The sequence below is a fragment of the Ambystoma mexicanum genome, chromosome 13, assembly GCF_040938575.1.
Source record: "Ambystoma mexicanum isolate Mex_15411 chromosome 13, UKY_AmexF1_1, whole genome shotgun sequence".
NCBI lineage: Eukaryota > Metazoa > Chordata > Amphibia > Caudata > Ambystomatidae > Ambystoma > Ambystoma mexicanum.
In genome coordinates this window covers 650985472-651001702 of record NC_090938.1, presented here as the reverse complement: position 1 = coordinate 651001702, position 16231 = coordinate 650985472, and the positions used below count along the sequence as shown (strand labels likewise).

Genomic DNA, 16231 nt, shown 5'->3' with positions numbered 1-16231 from the left:
CAAAGCGATGGGCCAAGTGGCTGACCTGTACACAATCATTAGAGGCCCTCTGTCCCAGCGTGGATGTCCATGAGGCCTTTAACTCCCCACTTGGATTGACCCGCGAGACCCTGTTCAGGAATCCAATACCTTTTTTTGCTGCGTCTAAAACCAGGCCGGTGCTACCCTGTTAAATCAAGTCAAGAAAAGATTACACAAAAAGACATGAAAGAATTATAAATCTAAAAGTTTTATTAATACAATCGACAGCCAGAAAAGAGCCTGATAAGATACAATATATCCAACATTTACTATACAGGTAAAACAATATTTCACAGAATCCTACAACACATGCGTACAAATGGAAATATTTTTCTGTTAACAAAGATACAACAATGCACTAATAGCTGGTTCCATATGGAGAATGATGAAGGCAAATGGACTGAAGGGAGTGTATACATACTTAAAAACATTAAATAGTTCCTTTATCACATGATTCAGAGTTTAAAAAAAATATATACTTTACAAAATAAAAACTCAGTGGCCCAAAGCCTACAGGTATCCTTCAAGGACCCACACTCATCTCCAATTTGAGATAATAAAAAAAAGTGTGTGGTGGCAGGGGGATCTCAACTCAGCACCAACATCATTGAAAATCTGGGCAGGCAGCGGTATCGGGCATACAAAAGTTGCTCTTGGAGGAAAATATGTGCAATTGGCCATCAATCATCATTTGTTTTTGTGCCCTTCACAATTGTATGGAAACATACTCTGCTCCCACCCCGCTCCCGGTCCCACTACAACCCTGGACGGCACCTTAAAAACACCACATTCTTTTAAAGAGAGGGGCTGATTAAAAACACTCAACTCCCACCAATAAGTGCACCTGGAAATGTCATATGGCAACAAAGTAGTTAATACAATTGATTCCAAACTATGAAACTGGGACATGATCCACTCCTTTCAGATGAGCACAAACACAAAGGCGCGCCTCTCCCACGCCAGTACAGTACACACATGAATACCTGTGGTAAGCCATAAACTACATACATGCTAATCTGAGAATGCCAAGAGGAACACTATGGGGAAGCTGGTCGTTGGGTCCTTTGAAGGCTGCAGTATCCTCCAAGGACCCAAGAAATGATCACGCTGGACTCAGATCGCCTTCACAGAAGGTTTGTTCATCCTCTCCTTTTAGCTCTGCTTTCCTGTGGGGCTCCGCAAACAGTTCTACCCATCTTGGGTGCCATCGAAATGCCCTGCTTTTGGGGAGAGGAGGGCATGACACAAACCGCAGTGCGTGGAACTGTGCAGATTCTTCAGTCTCAGGGTTCAGAAACAATACTGGTTCTTCAAAGAATCCCCGGCATCGGGCACGCACGCAGTGTCAATGTCAAACTTTCACACCGACTTAGTTCTTTTCTTCCTTCTTGTCATCGTCTTCCGAGGGGTAGGAGTGCCACGTAAGCCGCTCCTCATAAAACGAGATGACCACTTGTGGGCATTTGAGGTTGGCTTCCTTGGCAGGAACCAAGTCGGCCTCATCGGAGTCCTTCCTACAAAAGAAAATCAGGATATCTGTGAGAAAGTTAACTTAGTGGATGGGCAGAAAGGATGATGATGCAACACACAATGGACTATGTATACAGGTAGTGGAGAGGACTTATCAGAGACAAAGGTAATGGCATGCCTGCAATTGAGTGGACGAAAATAATATTCTGCTTTATTTAAAGGTGAATGGAAAAACACAAATCACAAAATAAATCAACTACATGAATAAGATTTGTCGTTCTATTTTCTCCATTTTAAGTAATGGAAGCTTAAAAACGTTCTTCTGGGTTTTTTCCAACTGTACTCTATGTAAGCATGCGGTTAAGAAAATATAACTTTTGGATTTTTTGTCAAACCAGTAGAAATTGCGGAAATAAAAGTCGTTTGAAAAGGGAATTTGTTTGATGGGCCAGTCTGTCATGAGAGAAGAAATAGCATTTTCTTCAGTGGTAGGCAGTAATGGAGGAGCCTGTCTGCCCTGGTAGTCATTTGACTATGGGGTTTAGGGGTGGGTGTGCAGTCATCATTGGGTCCACAGAAACACATGCAGGCGCAACTTGCTGCCAGCCAGGTCATATTTTGTTTTTTCTATTCACTTCACTGGTTTGTAATGAAGGTGCTGATTCAGAGGGGCGCACTTACAAAGTGCGGGAACAGTGATATGTTGAGACACCCACTAAGGGGGAAAACACGGCCCCCAAGGACCATGCATGGAGAGAAACAAGTGGGGACACGCTGTATAAAACAGTGAATGGTTGCAGGGGACCCTGTCATGTAAAGGCAAGGGTGGTGAAACTGCAGGTAAACTCTCTTCATGGGGGTATCACAGGTGGGCTTCATATCACAGACCAACTTCAAACACAAGACCTGTGCACCACAGCTGAGGAAGGGGGAAGCGGACTCCAGGCTGTTCCGTCTTCAGCAGGGCGCTCCAAGAAGAGCCAATCAGACGGTACGTTTTGGCATCCTTGCAAAGTAGCAAGCTCTCCGAATGTCCACAATAGTGTTTGCGAAGTTACTATCTTGCAGGTGCCGTGTGAACGTCTCCCTTCCCACTAACTCAGGGCGTCTTGTGTCCCTTTCTGGTGCTGACCAGTGGCAGTTGAATAAAGAACCAGAGGTCGGCACAATCATGTCATTACTAATTGCAAACAATCGGGGGATAGAGTGGAAAGCAATGTGGCACCACAGAGGTAGGAGATAGGCTGAACGGGGGTAGATCGGTTTGCTCCAATCATGTCTTAATGTATGTCTTGCTACAGGGGTAGGACATAGTCCACCCAGTTAGCTTCCGGGGAACCGAGAAGATGCGAAGCTTGAACTGCAACTATATATGAGCAAACTTTGTATTTACGGTATAAAACTACTGCTCGCTTTGAGCCAGTTTGTCATCTCTCATCAATCAGTTCTTACATTGTGCTGTTTGATTTGTGCTTGCCCAGCTGTAATAAACGGTGTTACTTCTTGCCCAGTGTGCGCTCCTTTTTGGACTACTGGTAGCTTATTAATTACGAGTCCTAGAGTACCCCCGATACATTTTTGGAGGCCCCAACAAGATCCTTAGTTCTCTCAGTCAACTGAGGGTATTTGGCCGCCTTCCCTTGGGGTGCGAGTCTGGCAACCGCAGACCTGGTCCTGGCACAACACTGAGGAGGCCCTGCAGACGTAGAGTTCACGAAGGACTGCCTGGTCTCGAGCACCGCACTCGCTTGGGGGAACGAGTGAACCCGCAGGTGAGGCTCAGTGCAGAGAGGGCTCGAGGATCTCTAAAACATGCAAATTTAAACCGTGCGAGAAAGCGTGGCATCGTGGTTGCATGCCCATGGAGGGGGAGGGACTGTATTTTATGATGTTTAGGATGCATCCTTAAGGTGGGGGAACGATCCTCCGCGGCAGTCGTACGTTTTAGTACACACCACCCAGTAGAGAGTGAATGTGTAAGTGTGGGCACCACTACATTAGAGCAGGTGGGGTGCACAGTGAGGGCAGACCCCAGTAGTAGCGAGTTGTGCGTAATATTGGCAATTGTATAGTTGTGCCAATAAGGGGAGACATGGTTTATTGCATATTATAGGGTCATATTGTATTTTGAAGGGTAGAGAAGAACGCGCGCATGGTAATAAGTGTTGGTCGTCTTGTCTTAGCGGTGTGGAAGGGTCAGCACCAACGGGTAACTTGTGTATAATAGTGCGCTTTCAATATTTAGGCAGGAGTAAACAAAAGGAGTGGAGGTAACTCAGCGCCTACCTTTACTATAATAGGGAAGTGAGCCCGTGGAGAGGGCCATTGTTTACTAACCCAGAGTGAGTGGTCGGGCCTGAAGAGAAGGCCAGAGTGAACAGGATAAATAAAAGGTAGACGAGTGATTGAGGGGGAGTGTGGGTATTACAGGGAGAAGGGCATATAAAGAAGAAAAGGGGGGGGGTGGACAGATTAGGATATATGGGGAGAGTGATCAAAAGATAGGAAATAATTGCCTACCTAGATAGCCCCCTTGAACATGTCTAAAAGGTTACCCCAGCATCGCAATAAAATATTGAAGTATCATTTTCAGTGGGTCCAGGAGACTTTAGGTCAGAGCTTCCATGCATGGCCCGGGAAAGGAACGTTCGACACTAAAATAATAGAAAACAGGTTTTCATTCTTTTTAACGAAATATAAGGGCTTGAAGTTAAAAAGTAGGCACAATATATTGGGACTCGAAGTTATACGAGGAACCAACGGGGGAACAGATGAAGGCGGGAGAAGGGACGAAGGAGGGGGACAGACCAAGTTCTCTGCCCCCACCCTACGTCTATCTGACATTACGGGCCACGGCAGGATATTCAAACACGCAGCGGGAAAGCCAAGAGGAAGGGAAAGATGATAGAGAAAAAGAAGGATAGGGACACCGCGAGATAAGGAACACAGAAGGGAGGTGGGATAAATACTTAGACATTGAACAAAAACACACAACAGCAGGTGGAGACATTATTTGAACAAAGCAGAGAGGGTAATAGAAAACAGAGAAAAATAAAGGAGACAAAGGGGATTGGTTGTCAAGGAGGATAAAATTCAGACTGGATGAGGAAGAAGGGGGAAAGGAGCAGGCAGCACGAGGAGACGGGGTAGTGTAGCCTCAGAAGAGGAAGAGATTTGGGGAAATTGTAGCGACAGAGTGCAACAAATGGATACCCAATGAGGACAGGAGAAGGGTGAGAAAGCAAAGATGACGAGAGCAGGAGGGACTGGTTAACCTCTGCAAGTAGTAAGAAGGGGAAGGTAAAATTAGGGCTCGCGTAGGCCACAAAAGGGCGCAGGAAGGGGAGGGACCAGGGTTAAACAAATGCTGCTGTTACAAAAGGGGAAAGGAGATGCACATTACGTGCCATGGCAGACTATAAATCGAAACAACCTCATATACAGTTTATCTTCCCTCGTAGCAGTGTACAGGGAATGCATACAGGCACTCGAGAAAGAGACAGTTGGGGTGACATTGGCAATATGGGATATGAAAAGTTTATTTGCAGCCATAATAGGAGAGCAAGGGGACAAAATATTAACAGGTGGAGTACAGTGGGTTGAAATTAAGCACTAATGCACACAATGGGGCTCTGTTCAATAACTGTCGAGCACACATTGGGAGGTCCCGAGAAGCATGTACCCAGATGGTTACGATTTAGGAACCGTGATGGCATGAGGAAAGCAGACAAGGGCCCTGCAGGATATATAATACAGGTGGAGGATCTTTGGACGCAAGAAACCCGATGCTGGTACAAGTTCATACCCTTGTTCTACCACATATTTGTGAAGAGATTGCCGGCCGAGGTTCAGGCATCACTAGGGAAGATTGTGGGAATAGAAGCGAAGGGATGGCCAGAAATATAAGCAACAATAGTACACACTACTGTAAGCAAATGCTGGAAAACAAAAAGGTAGGTGGCAGAGAATTCTATAAATGCAGAAAACAAAGTAGTACAAAACAAATTGGCACAATATACATGGAAGCGGCAATGCATGTGCTAGACGCTGCCACAGTCGCACCCACCCAACATGGAGGGTTCCCCGTGGGGAAAGCACTACAGCAGCCACAGTATATGCCACAATGGGGAGCACCTCAGCAGGGGAATTACATGCACAGGGGTACTTTCCGATAGGAAGACTGTACTCACAACGAGGAAGAGGAGGAGGATACAGGGGGCAGGATATAGGGTATTCGCACCTTGCTTTGTATGCAGGAACATGGGGCACCATTTAGACAAGCTCAGGCATAAGCCATGCAAATAGCACAAGGAATTGTCAAAGCACAGCCACAGTGGCAGCAGATGCAGCCCCTCCCAGCTCAGCTACAGCAACAACAGGCACCCCAGTTACAGGGGCCACAGCTGATTCAAGTATGGCCAACAGATGGTGGAATGGCACATCCAAATGTGAGAGACACCAGCGTTTGCAGAAGAATACAGTGGTGTTGGGACAGAACGTGGTACCCCACTGAACCGGGTTCAGTGTTGTCGGAGGTAACCCTTTTCCTTTCCCACAAAGTAAACGCAATAGGGAGACCCAGAGAAAGCTTGAGCGTGTCCAGTCCTAGCAGTAACTGATGGCCCCGAAGAGGTAGCAGTGAAGATAGGACCAAGAGAATTCACATTCCTCAGATACAGGAGCCACCGAATCTTGCATAACAGAAGGGGGATTCCTGTTATAAAGTGATGGAAACGCAGGGCTACTCTGGGAGAATAGTGATGGTTCCTGTAACAAAAGATTTACCACTCGCCTTCAGGACGCAGTTCACCATGGCACCACTATTGTATTCCGAAGACACTCCTTTTAACATACAAGGAAGAGACTTGCTCAGCAAACTGAACGCCACAATATCATTCACAGAAACAGGGATGTGTGCTCAATGCCAGGTATATATTACACACGAGTGGCAGCACTTCGTTTAGCCATGAACGCTGAGAGCACACTGCGAGGTCAACCCATGTATTGTATTTTATTAATTTCTATTTTATTTATCTATTTGCACCGTGCTGGCAGCTTGCAGACATCGGGGCGCAAACAAAAACACAAGGACAAGAACACAAAGAGACAGGACAGTTTACCCTAAGGAGGAGGCTATTTTTGGAGCTTAATTCATTTAAAAAGAAAAGGTTTTCAATGATTTCCTGAAGGATGTTACATCAGGGTCTAGTCGTACGAGTGGCAGTGTGTTCCAGAAAGAGGTCGGTTTGGCGGGGACCGGTCTTCCTAGACCTTTTGTGTGTTTGGCCCTTGGGCCCTGTATTTGTCCTTGGTTGGAGGAACACAGGGTTCTGGTGGGGATACAGGGGAACCAATGATTTTAGGTATTCAGGGGCTGTGCTAAAGAGGCAACGATGAACTATGGTGCCCATTTTGAAACCAATGCATTCCAGTATTGGTAACCAGTGGAGGTTTCTTCTGTGATCTGATATGCAAGTTCTTCTTGGGATATTTTTAACAATACGCACATCATCGTTTTGAATGACCTGGCACATCTTAAGATTGGAAAGTGAGGCTCCACTTAATAGTGAGTTACAATAAAGTCTGGTCAGGATGGCTGCTTGAGCGATTGTGGCGCAATTCTTTTCTGTGATGTAGGGGTAAATAGTAGTTGCAGGTTTGATTTAAGTAATTTATGTGGGCATCTGCATTAAAAGAGGCCTGCAATTGAATTCCCAGGGTTTTTGTTGGACTTGGATTTCATTGTCTCTTATTCGGAAGTCTTTGTAGTTTGATCTAGGTTTGCCCCGGGCCTGTTGAGAGCCAAAGATCAGAAGTTCTGTTTTGTTCAGACACAGCCAGTTCTGAAATCCATCTTTCGATTGGATGTAAATGTTGGATTATGCGGTTATGTTGTTGGCATGATCACCACAAATTTCCCTGACCACTTTGGTGTCATCTGCATAGTTTGTAAAAAAATGCGCCAAAATTGTCTAGGAGAGTGCAGAGCGTATTTGACAGGAGCGAAGGGAGAAAAGACTGGTCCCCACTGAATTCTAGACTCTCGGTTTGAGAGGAAGGAGTGGAACCAGCCAACAGCCACCTTAGAGCATTGGCCAAGATCACTCGGGGGGGGAAAGCAAAAGACATTCATGATCTATCAAATCAAGCGCTGCAGAAAGATCCAACAAAATCAACATCCCAGCTTTAACATATGGGACTCAAAATCCACAAATTGTCTCGGTACTGAAGGATGGTCGGAAGCCCGATTGTCAGTTATGGAGGATGTTATTACACTCCACAAAAGCTTGGAGCTGGGCGGTGGCAAATTTGTCTAGGATTTTGAGGAAGAACTGGCAATTTGTAATTGGTCTCAAATTACTTGGTTCTTTTGAGTGTTTTTTTTTTGGAAGGGGGGGGGGTAACTGACTTTCTTAATCGAGTTGGGTGCTTGGCCATCCTTGGAGGAGGCATTTACAAATCTGGTCAGAAATGGGGAAAATAGGCCCTTGTGCTGTAAAATCAGTTTTGAAGGGAGAACATTATATGGGCAAGAGGTGGGGTGCATGGAGGAGAACCTTCTGAGCATATCTGGGACAGAAATTGTGTGAATGTAAAGACAGGGTGTTCGGGACCCTTGGGTTTAGTGATAGTCTGGTCCTTCTGTATGGAGGCCCTGCTCTGGGCATTTATTATTTTGTTTCTTGCATTGACAATTTTAGCTCCGAAGGCGGTCTGGGCCGTAGAGCAGTCTAGGCTTGTGGGTTGAAAGGAAGTTTGGGATACCTTTGGTTTTTCAAGTAGTTTCAAAATCTCAAATAGCTTTCCTGTACAGTTGGAGGATTGTTGGATCAGGGCATTGAAGACATTCTTTTTGGTGTACAGTATTTGAGATTTCTATATTTTATCTACCTCCTTCCAGGCTATTCTAGTTTCCTCAGAATGATGTTAGTGCACATGTTAGCTCCAAATTCTGGAGTAAGCCAGGTTTGGTGTCCTGTGTTGTCCCTAACCAGTTTGGATTTAAGGGCTGCTGTGAGTCCAGCATTTCAGTCAATGTTGGAAAAAGAGGCCACCGTGCACTCAGCTAGTTCATAGGTAGGTGTATTGGTCATTATGGTATCTAGGCAAAGCTGAAGACCTTGGCGAGTACCTTTTTAAAATTCTGACTAATGACTGTTTTGGTCTGGTTGTGTGGTTGGTGAAGGGGGATCTATAATGTGGAAAGTAAAGTCGATGACACAGTAGTCCGACCATATACATGGGATGGTCTGGTTAATATGGACTATAAGCTTATCACTATCGAGTGCAGTAGGTTATCAGCACGTTATCTGTAGTTAGTTTGCTATTCTGGAACTCATGGTCTATGATATTCAGGCCACATTCTAACTTATACTGTTTGTTTCCTCTCCAGCAGTTCAAGTCCCCCAAGAAAAGGGTAGCAATATTAGGGTTGGAGAGGCTGTTTAGTATTTTTATGAATTCTTCATTGAAGTCAGGCATTGAAGTGGGTGGCCCATTGATTAGAACAATGTTAATGCAATTATGATTAATCTGAGTCATTTTGACATGTAGGATTTCACAGCCATGACAGGACACTGAGGCCGGAAAGAATCCTAACTCAGTTTTGGCAATGATCGTCACACCACCATCACATCCTTGAGCGCGATTGGTGCAAAAGGAAAAACCTGAAAAGGCAGATTCAACACTCGCCAAGGATGATCTGGAAGCAGACTGGTCTTACTCCAGCAGCCTTACTATCTAAACAGAGGTTTTTCTATCAGAAATCAGACACAGATGACCCGCAGTGTGTACCTGAGGAACGGGTGGGGGGTGCTGAGATACTCAATAGACCAGTTGGGGCAGATCAAACACCAATGAAACTACCAACCAAAATGGGGACCCTTATGAGCCCAAACAAAGGGCTAGTGCCTCTAGGAGCGATCCTATAGTTCCTAGAACAGAAGAACAAGACCACCAAAGTAACCTTTCGAGTGGGTTCAAGAACAAAAATTTCAGCACCATGCTGTCGGTGGAGGATACCCACCCAAATTTAGAGACATCGTTATCGGATGAGCATCTTTTGATGGACTTGGCAGCGGAACAAATGGTTAAAATAAATAAATAAAAATCACAGTTAGATGCAGACTTGATAGCGACTCTCACCCTAACCTTGACCCAATACATGAAACTGCACAAGATCCTAAGTGATCACATTAAGAATCAATCAACACTGTTGGCCATGCTACATTCAAAGATGTTGTTCTTAGAAGGCTTTGTTACGGCCATTCAAAGTAATCTTTATAAAAACACAGAACAGATCACAGGAATCCTAGGTATCATAATCAACCCTATAATTCAAGATACAAATAAAAGAGTGGGCTTGGATAAACCGAGAAATCGACTGTGCAAGACAAGGAGACATGACAGCAGTGTCTGTAAAGGCACGCCTCAAAAAGAACTTGCAGAGAAGGGGTGTAATTTGAGTCTTAAAGATTTGAAAATAAAGAGGATACTGGCCACTAATCCCCTAGACACCGCAAAGGCCCTTCAGCAAGGGAGACAAGAAGTCGAAGTTCAGCCTAGTGAAGGGACCTAACTGAAATGGAAGAGTGCAGTAAATTTATCAGCCACAGGTCAACAAAAAAGAAAAGGAGAATGGCTGCCGGATGGTGACCAGGACATAGTCCCAAGAGCACTGAAGAAATATGAGATATTCTCAAAGTTGGGGGAGGGCTCAAAAAAATTTCAGTTACCAAAAGAGTTCTTAAAGGCAATTTACTTAAGCAGAAGAAACAACAAAAAGGTGACATGACGGCTCTAAAAACCCAGAAGCCACCTAGAGAACTAAGCACAAGACTGTTCATAAGAAACTTAACACTACCTAACTGTGGGGGAGAGTTTGCACAGCAAACGATCAATGCAGTACTACCAACAGAAAAAAATGAAGATTACACCGGCAGGTGGTCTGGAAGGAAGTCGGTTTATATCTAAACACATGATAGTGGAAATAAACGAGGATGTTGAGACTGAATACCTCATTAACCTCTTGACCTATACTGTTACTGAGGGTGAAGAAAGTAGGTCTGAAAAAGAACAGGTCAGACCAGAAACTCCATGTACAGTAGAATCAGACGAAGACTCTTGTATGTCTGAAGAAAGCAGTGATGAAGGAGACCTAATACAAGTCCTAGATACAGAATCTGAAAATAGAAAAGCGAAAAAGAAAACTTCTTCGAATTGAAAACCAGCCAGAAACTCCAGAAAGAAAAATAAGACAGCGAATGTCAAAGAGGGACGATGATTTAGATGATCAGCCTAACCATCCTTACCCATTAAAACAAACTAGGAGTTTAGGAAGCAAAAGCTGCTCCTTTCTAACTCTAGAGCAGAAAAGGGAGAATGTACAAAAGGGAGAATGTACAAAGTCCATCACATGATCCATGGGAACCCTCTCGATTCCAAGACAGAAAGAGAAACAAGGTGACGAGATCGGGGCAAAGGCAAGGTGAAGACAGAGATGACACTTATCGATGGCTTTTGCAAAGTTTTGCTGATAAAGGTGCAATTAAACAGGTTTGATCAATGTTCAGATTTTTAGCAAATGTCCCATCCCCTCCTCCTTCCCCCACCCCCATTACCCTCCCTAACCCCAACATGAATAACTGTGTCCACCACCTGGATCTATATAAGGTTACAAGTTCCTTGGGTCAATCTGTCCAATAAGCACGCATGGTGGCAGATGCTAGTCATGCTGTTTTTCTTGAAATATTTTGTTATTTTCCTTTCACAGGTTGCCATATTCAGGGGGGTTTGTCGTCTGGTGAGGTGAACAGTTCTTGTACGAGTATGTTCCATGACGTGATGTCTACAGAGCCTTCTCTTCTTCCCATTCCCAATGTTTCATACCACTGTGCCGTCTCCACCATGGCCCACCTTTTCAAATCTTTCCACTATGGCTCTATCCTCGGTCCCTCTTTGGTTTTCCACGGCATTGCAATTCGCTGTTTGGCTAGCGCCCATGCCAGCTTCATCATTCTTTTCATTGGTCTGTCCTTCCCTGGATATTTAAATAGCCCTAAGAGGCAGGCCTTGGCTGACCATTCTTGGCCCTTTATTCCATTCCTCCATAGGTGCTGTTCAATATCTCGCCAGTATGTCTGGATCGTTATGCAAGTCCAGAACATGTGTCCCATGCCTGCCTCATCTTTCCCACATCTTGGGCAACTCTGTGCTGTTGCTCCTGGGAACTGTGATATCTTCTTGGGTGTCAAGTATGCTCTATATAGTATGTAAAGTTGTAGCCGTTTGTCTGGCGTTTCTAGAGACCTTTTTGAGATAAAGCATTGTTTTAGACCATTCCTTTTCTGTAATTTCTCTTCCTATTTCTGCTTCCCTTTATGTAGATCTATGGGTATCTCTTCCAAAAAAGCCTAGTATATTCTGGAGACCATATGACCTCCATCGGACATATACAACAGCCCCAGTACAGGGCTTTCGATTTCCAGGGCTGTGGGGGATAGTCACCGGGCTTTCAGGTGCCTTACGAGTCTTGCATAAGTTATATATTGGCCTTGGTGTACCTCATGTGTTTTGACTAGGTCTTGATAGTAGTTTCCCGGTGAGGGTGAGATCTCCTACTGTGATCATCCCTTTGTCTTCCCAGTATGTTCTGCTTTGCTTCAGGTGTTCTCTATTGATTCTATGCAGAGCCGCCAGTGGGATCTGGGGGGAAAATGTTTTTTTACCTTGAGTATCCTCTTTGTTCTCTCCCTTATCCGTTTACCTAGTTGTAGGAGCGATGGAGGGTATTCGATTCCGGGTTCCTCAAGCCATAGTACCTCTTTAAGGAGGTAGGGGGATACACTAGTACTTCTTAGGGCATGTTCTATCGTTTCTTTGTCTTGTAGCCAACCCGCTATGTGTTGAAGTTGTCCTGCTAAGTAGTAGAGTTCAAAGTTTCGGAGGTGCACACCTCCCGAGTAGTCAACTCAATACGTCCATGGCGACTCTTTTCCGGCCTTTTCCCCATATAAAGCTGCTTAGTACTGAGTTTAATTCCCTAAAGAAGGTTCTTGGGATGAGGTATGGTACGTTAATGAAGTGGTATAGTAGTTGGGGAAGAGCTAGCATTTTCACCAACAAGATTCTTCCCATCACGGGCAGGGGTAATTTTTACCAAAATGTTATGATGCCTCTAGACCCTTTTTTGATTTAGCGCGTTTGTGGTGCGAGTGTCTTTAATGTCATGACATAGGTTTATGCCCCAAATAGCGAAATGTGTGTGGTTTCCATTGGAGGCCCAGGCAGGGAAGTCGGTCTTCTGCCATACCTGCCCAACCTGCCAGGGGGAACAGGCAGGATTTATTCCTGCTAATTTATATCCGAGACAGCATTGCAAGTTTTCTAGTATTTCCAAGTATGTCTCTAGATTGTCCTCTGGTTGTTTTATATATAACAGCATATCGTCTGCATAGAGGGATATTATATGCAAGGCTCCAACTACCTGGAGTCCTGTGTCTATAAATGAATTCCTCATATACATCGCTAAAGGTTCTAATGCCAAGATGTAGAATGAGGGCGACCGGGGGCAGCCCTACTTGGTGCCTCTGCGGATCGGGAATGTGTCCGATATGTGTTTCCCTTTGCAAACTCTTGCCGATGGCGCTGCATAGAGCATACGTATCATCTCAGAACTATGCCCTATCCCGTAGTGTTCCAGGGAGGCCAATAGTCACTCCCATCGCACATAATCAAATGCCATCCAATGCCATCACAGCACAGCCCTCCGCCTGGTCATGCGTCCTGTATTACTGCTTGTAGCCGCCTCAGGTTCTCTGTTGTGGCTCTACCTGGAACTTAACCTGTCTGGTCGGGATGGACCAGAGTAGCGATTACTTTAAGCCTCTCGGGTAGTACTGCTATGAGGATTTTGGTATCCTGACTGATGAGGGCTATTGGTCGGTAGGATTCGCATAGTGTTTTATCTTTTCTGTGTTTTACGATAGGGAGCATTATTGCTTGTTCCATCGTATCGGGTATTGCACCATTCTCGTATGCCTCGTCAAGGACTGAAACGAATTGTGGGACTATTAGATCAGTGTACTGTTTATAAAATTCTGCCAGAGGTCCATCGCTTCCTGGGGTTTTTCCCCCATGGGCAGTTCAGTGATGACCCCTTGTATTTTTTCTATAGTAAGAGGGGCATCTAGCATTTCTCTCTGTTCTGTCATCAGTACAGTCAGTCCTAGATCTTCAAAGGTTTCCCTTATTTCTGTTTCTCTGGATTGTGTATTGGCTTCGTATAATCTACCATAGAAATCTCTAAAGGTGTTATTGATCTCTGTCTGCGATCTCCATACCTTCCCACACTCATCTGCTATCTCCACCGCCTCTTCCAAGGTGTTCTAGGCCTGGAACAGCCAAGTCAGAAGTCTGCATGGCTTATCACCCTGCCCATGTATTTTTTCGGTGTATTTTATATAGCTAAAGTTGCCCAACCTCTCCCATTGTTCTATGTGCATTTGTCCCAGCTCTACGAGGGTGCCATCTTTTTCCTTTCCTATGGATTCCTCTCCTTCCAGTTTTTTAATCTCTGCCTTTACTACTGTTATCTGGCTTTTCAGGTCCTTTTGAACTCCACCCGCTTTAACTATGGCAGCCCCTCGTATTACTACTTTAAAACCATCCCATACTATTCGTGTATCCTTAAAACTTCCCATGTTGTGCTCAAAATATTATTCCGCTTGGAGTCTCGATTCTTCCCTAAAGCTGCTGTCTCGCAGTGATTCTGCCCTTAGTTTCATGTGGGAATAGGTGCTGGGTGGTCAGTGATTGCCCATTCTACTATCATGGGTGAGTGGTCAGATAATGTTCTACCTTCATAAGAGGCCCCCACTATGCTCCCTAGGTGTTCTTTCCCCGTACAGAAGTAGTCAATTCTCATGTATATCCTCTGCACACTCGAGTAGAACGAGAATTCTCGTGTATCTCGATGTATCCACCTCCGTATTTCCTAGAGCTCCAGATCTCGTACCAGTGTTTTCAATGCCTTGGAGGGGGGGGTGGGCTTAGTGGTCGGGGCGAGCTCTATGATCTATCTAGGGTTCAATCTAGTATGCAATTAAAGTCCCCTCCCAAATCCATTGCATGCCTTTATAGGGGGTCAGGATGGAGTACAGTGAGCGTTAGAATGCTGCAGCGTTCTGATTGGACGCATAGGTGTCGATTATACAGATTTGTTTCTCATCTGAGAATCTGTGTACTAATGTTACCTTCCCCTCTGGGCCCGAGTGTGTGTTTAGTACCAGGAGCGGTACTCCTGGGGCAATCCAGATGAGTGTCCCTCTACCTCTCCATTTGCTAAAATATATGGGACTGCTTTTCTGGTGTCAGTTGTGTTTCTTGGAGCAGGGCAATGTGGATAGCTTTTCGACACAAGTATGCCATCACTCATCCTTTTGACATAATTTTTGAGGCCACGTATGTTCCACGTTGCGATTTTCAGGATTTCCGGCATCTGAGGTGTTTTATTAGTTCTATTACCCCGTTTCTAGGTGGTGGGTTTTTAGTTCTGCTTCTTTGCGCTAATTTGGGGTATTGGGTCCCCCAATTGTCCTCAATTAGGTCACTGACCCTTGGACTCAAGTCGCGTCCTCTAATGTTTTTCTTCAGAGGAATAGCTACTTCACAGACGTAGGCATCCAGTTCTGGGCCCGACGCTTACACCAAAAGGCATAAAATGCAATCCATAACAGGAGTCAATATGGCTATTGCCCCATCCTGGATAAGATAAGGGCACTGCTCTAGCTAGGTCTACAAAGCAAACTTCCTCATAACCAAGACTCAGACTGGCAGCATGTTAGGGTCATGGATTTATACAAAGATTCACAGCCTCTGTCGTTCTAGGCAGCGAAGACCATTTTAGGTCTATCAGATGGAGAATGGCTCCAGTACAGGACATTGCAGTCAGCTATGAATACACACACCTCTGTCGAATCCCAGAACCAGGACCCCTCGGCATGTGAGACAACTTGGCTGAGAGCTATTGACATTTCCACAGCTCCACACATTTTACAACATGTGCATCCCGAATAATCTGACAATGTGGTCTAGTGATCTTGGACTCACTATAGATACAGGGAGCATATCAATATTTTGCTGGGATCCTGGTGGTCTTCGTTAATCTAAAAAACAGGGAGATTCATTAGAAGATTATCCAGCTGGCCCATTATGCTCCCACCAAGTTATATAATTATGTGTCTGGTTCTATCTGCCACGTGCTTGAGACGCTGCAACGGCATTGGTACCATCGGTCACATTCTTTGGATGGCTCCTCAGATTGTCCCATTTTGGGCTAAAATACATAAACGCTTATCACGTATTTATAGCTCTGGGCTTGCACTGTCTCCTGGTTATATGCTGTTTGGGGAGGTTGGAGGGGAATAGCATGAGTGCCCATTGAAACGTAAATGTATGCATAGCATGCTATTTTTCTGCCCGCAAGCCCACCTTTCTCAATTGGAAAATGGAAGCTCCACCCACTGTATCTCTATGGGCAGCCCTACTTTCCAAGCTCTGTGTTTTAGAGATAAGTAGCTACAAAAGGATCTCCCATAATACACATGCCAACAAGTTTTGGGAACTAGGGGAGCCATATATTTAACCACGCATAAAATACTGTAATGTAGACCTGTTCATTTTATTCATCAAGCTTTTATGTCAGTTGAATGCTGGAATTCAAATACTCATAGTGGCTATA

The 16231-nt window shown here is 44.9% G+C and overlaps 1 protein-coding gene across 5 annotated transcripts in view; it reads right to left on the bottom strand.

The window, feature by feature from the left end:
- Positions 1–211: 211 nt before the first annotated feature.
- CBX1 (chromobox 1) overlaps positions 212–16231 on the bottom strand; it is a 175259-nt gene continuing 159239 nt past the window's right edge. For all 5 annotated transcript variants that reach the window (XM_069634622.1, XM_069634625.1, XM_069634624.1 and 2 more), the window contains one exon: positions 212–1535. In XM_069634622.1, coding sequence (XP_069490723.1) covers positions 1391–1535 — 145 coding nt within the window. In that variant the 3' untranslated portion in view covers positions 212–1390. The remainder of the gene's footprint in view (positions 1536–16231) is intronic.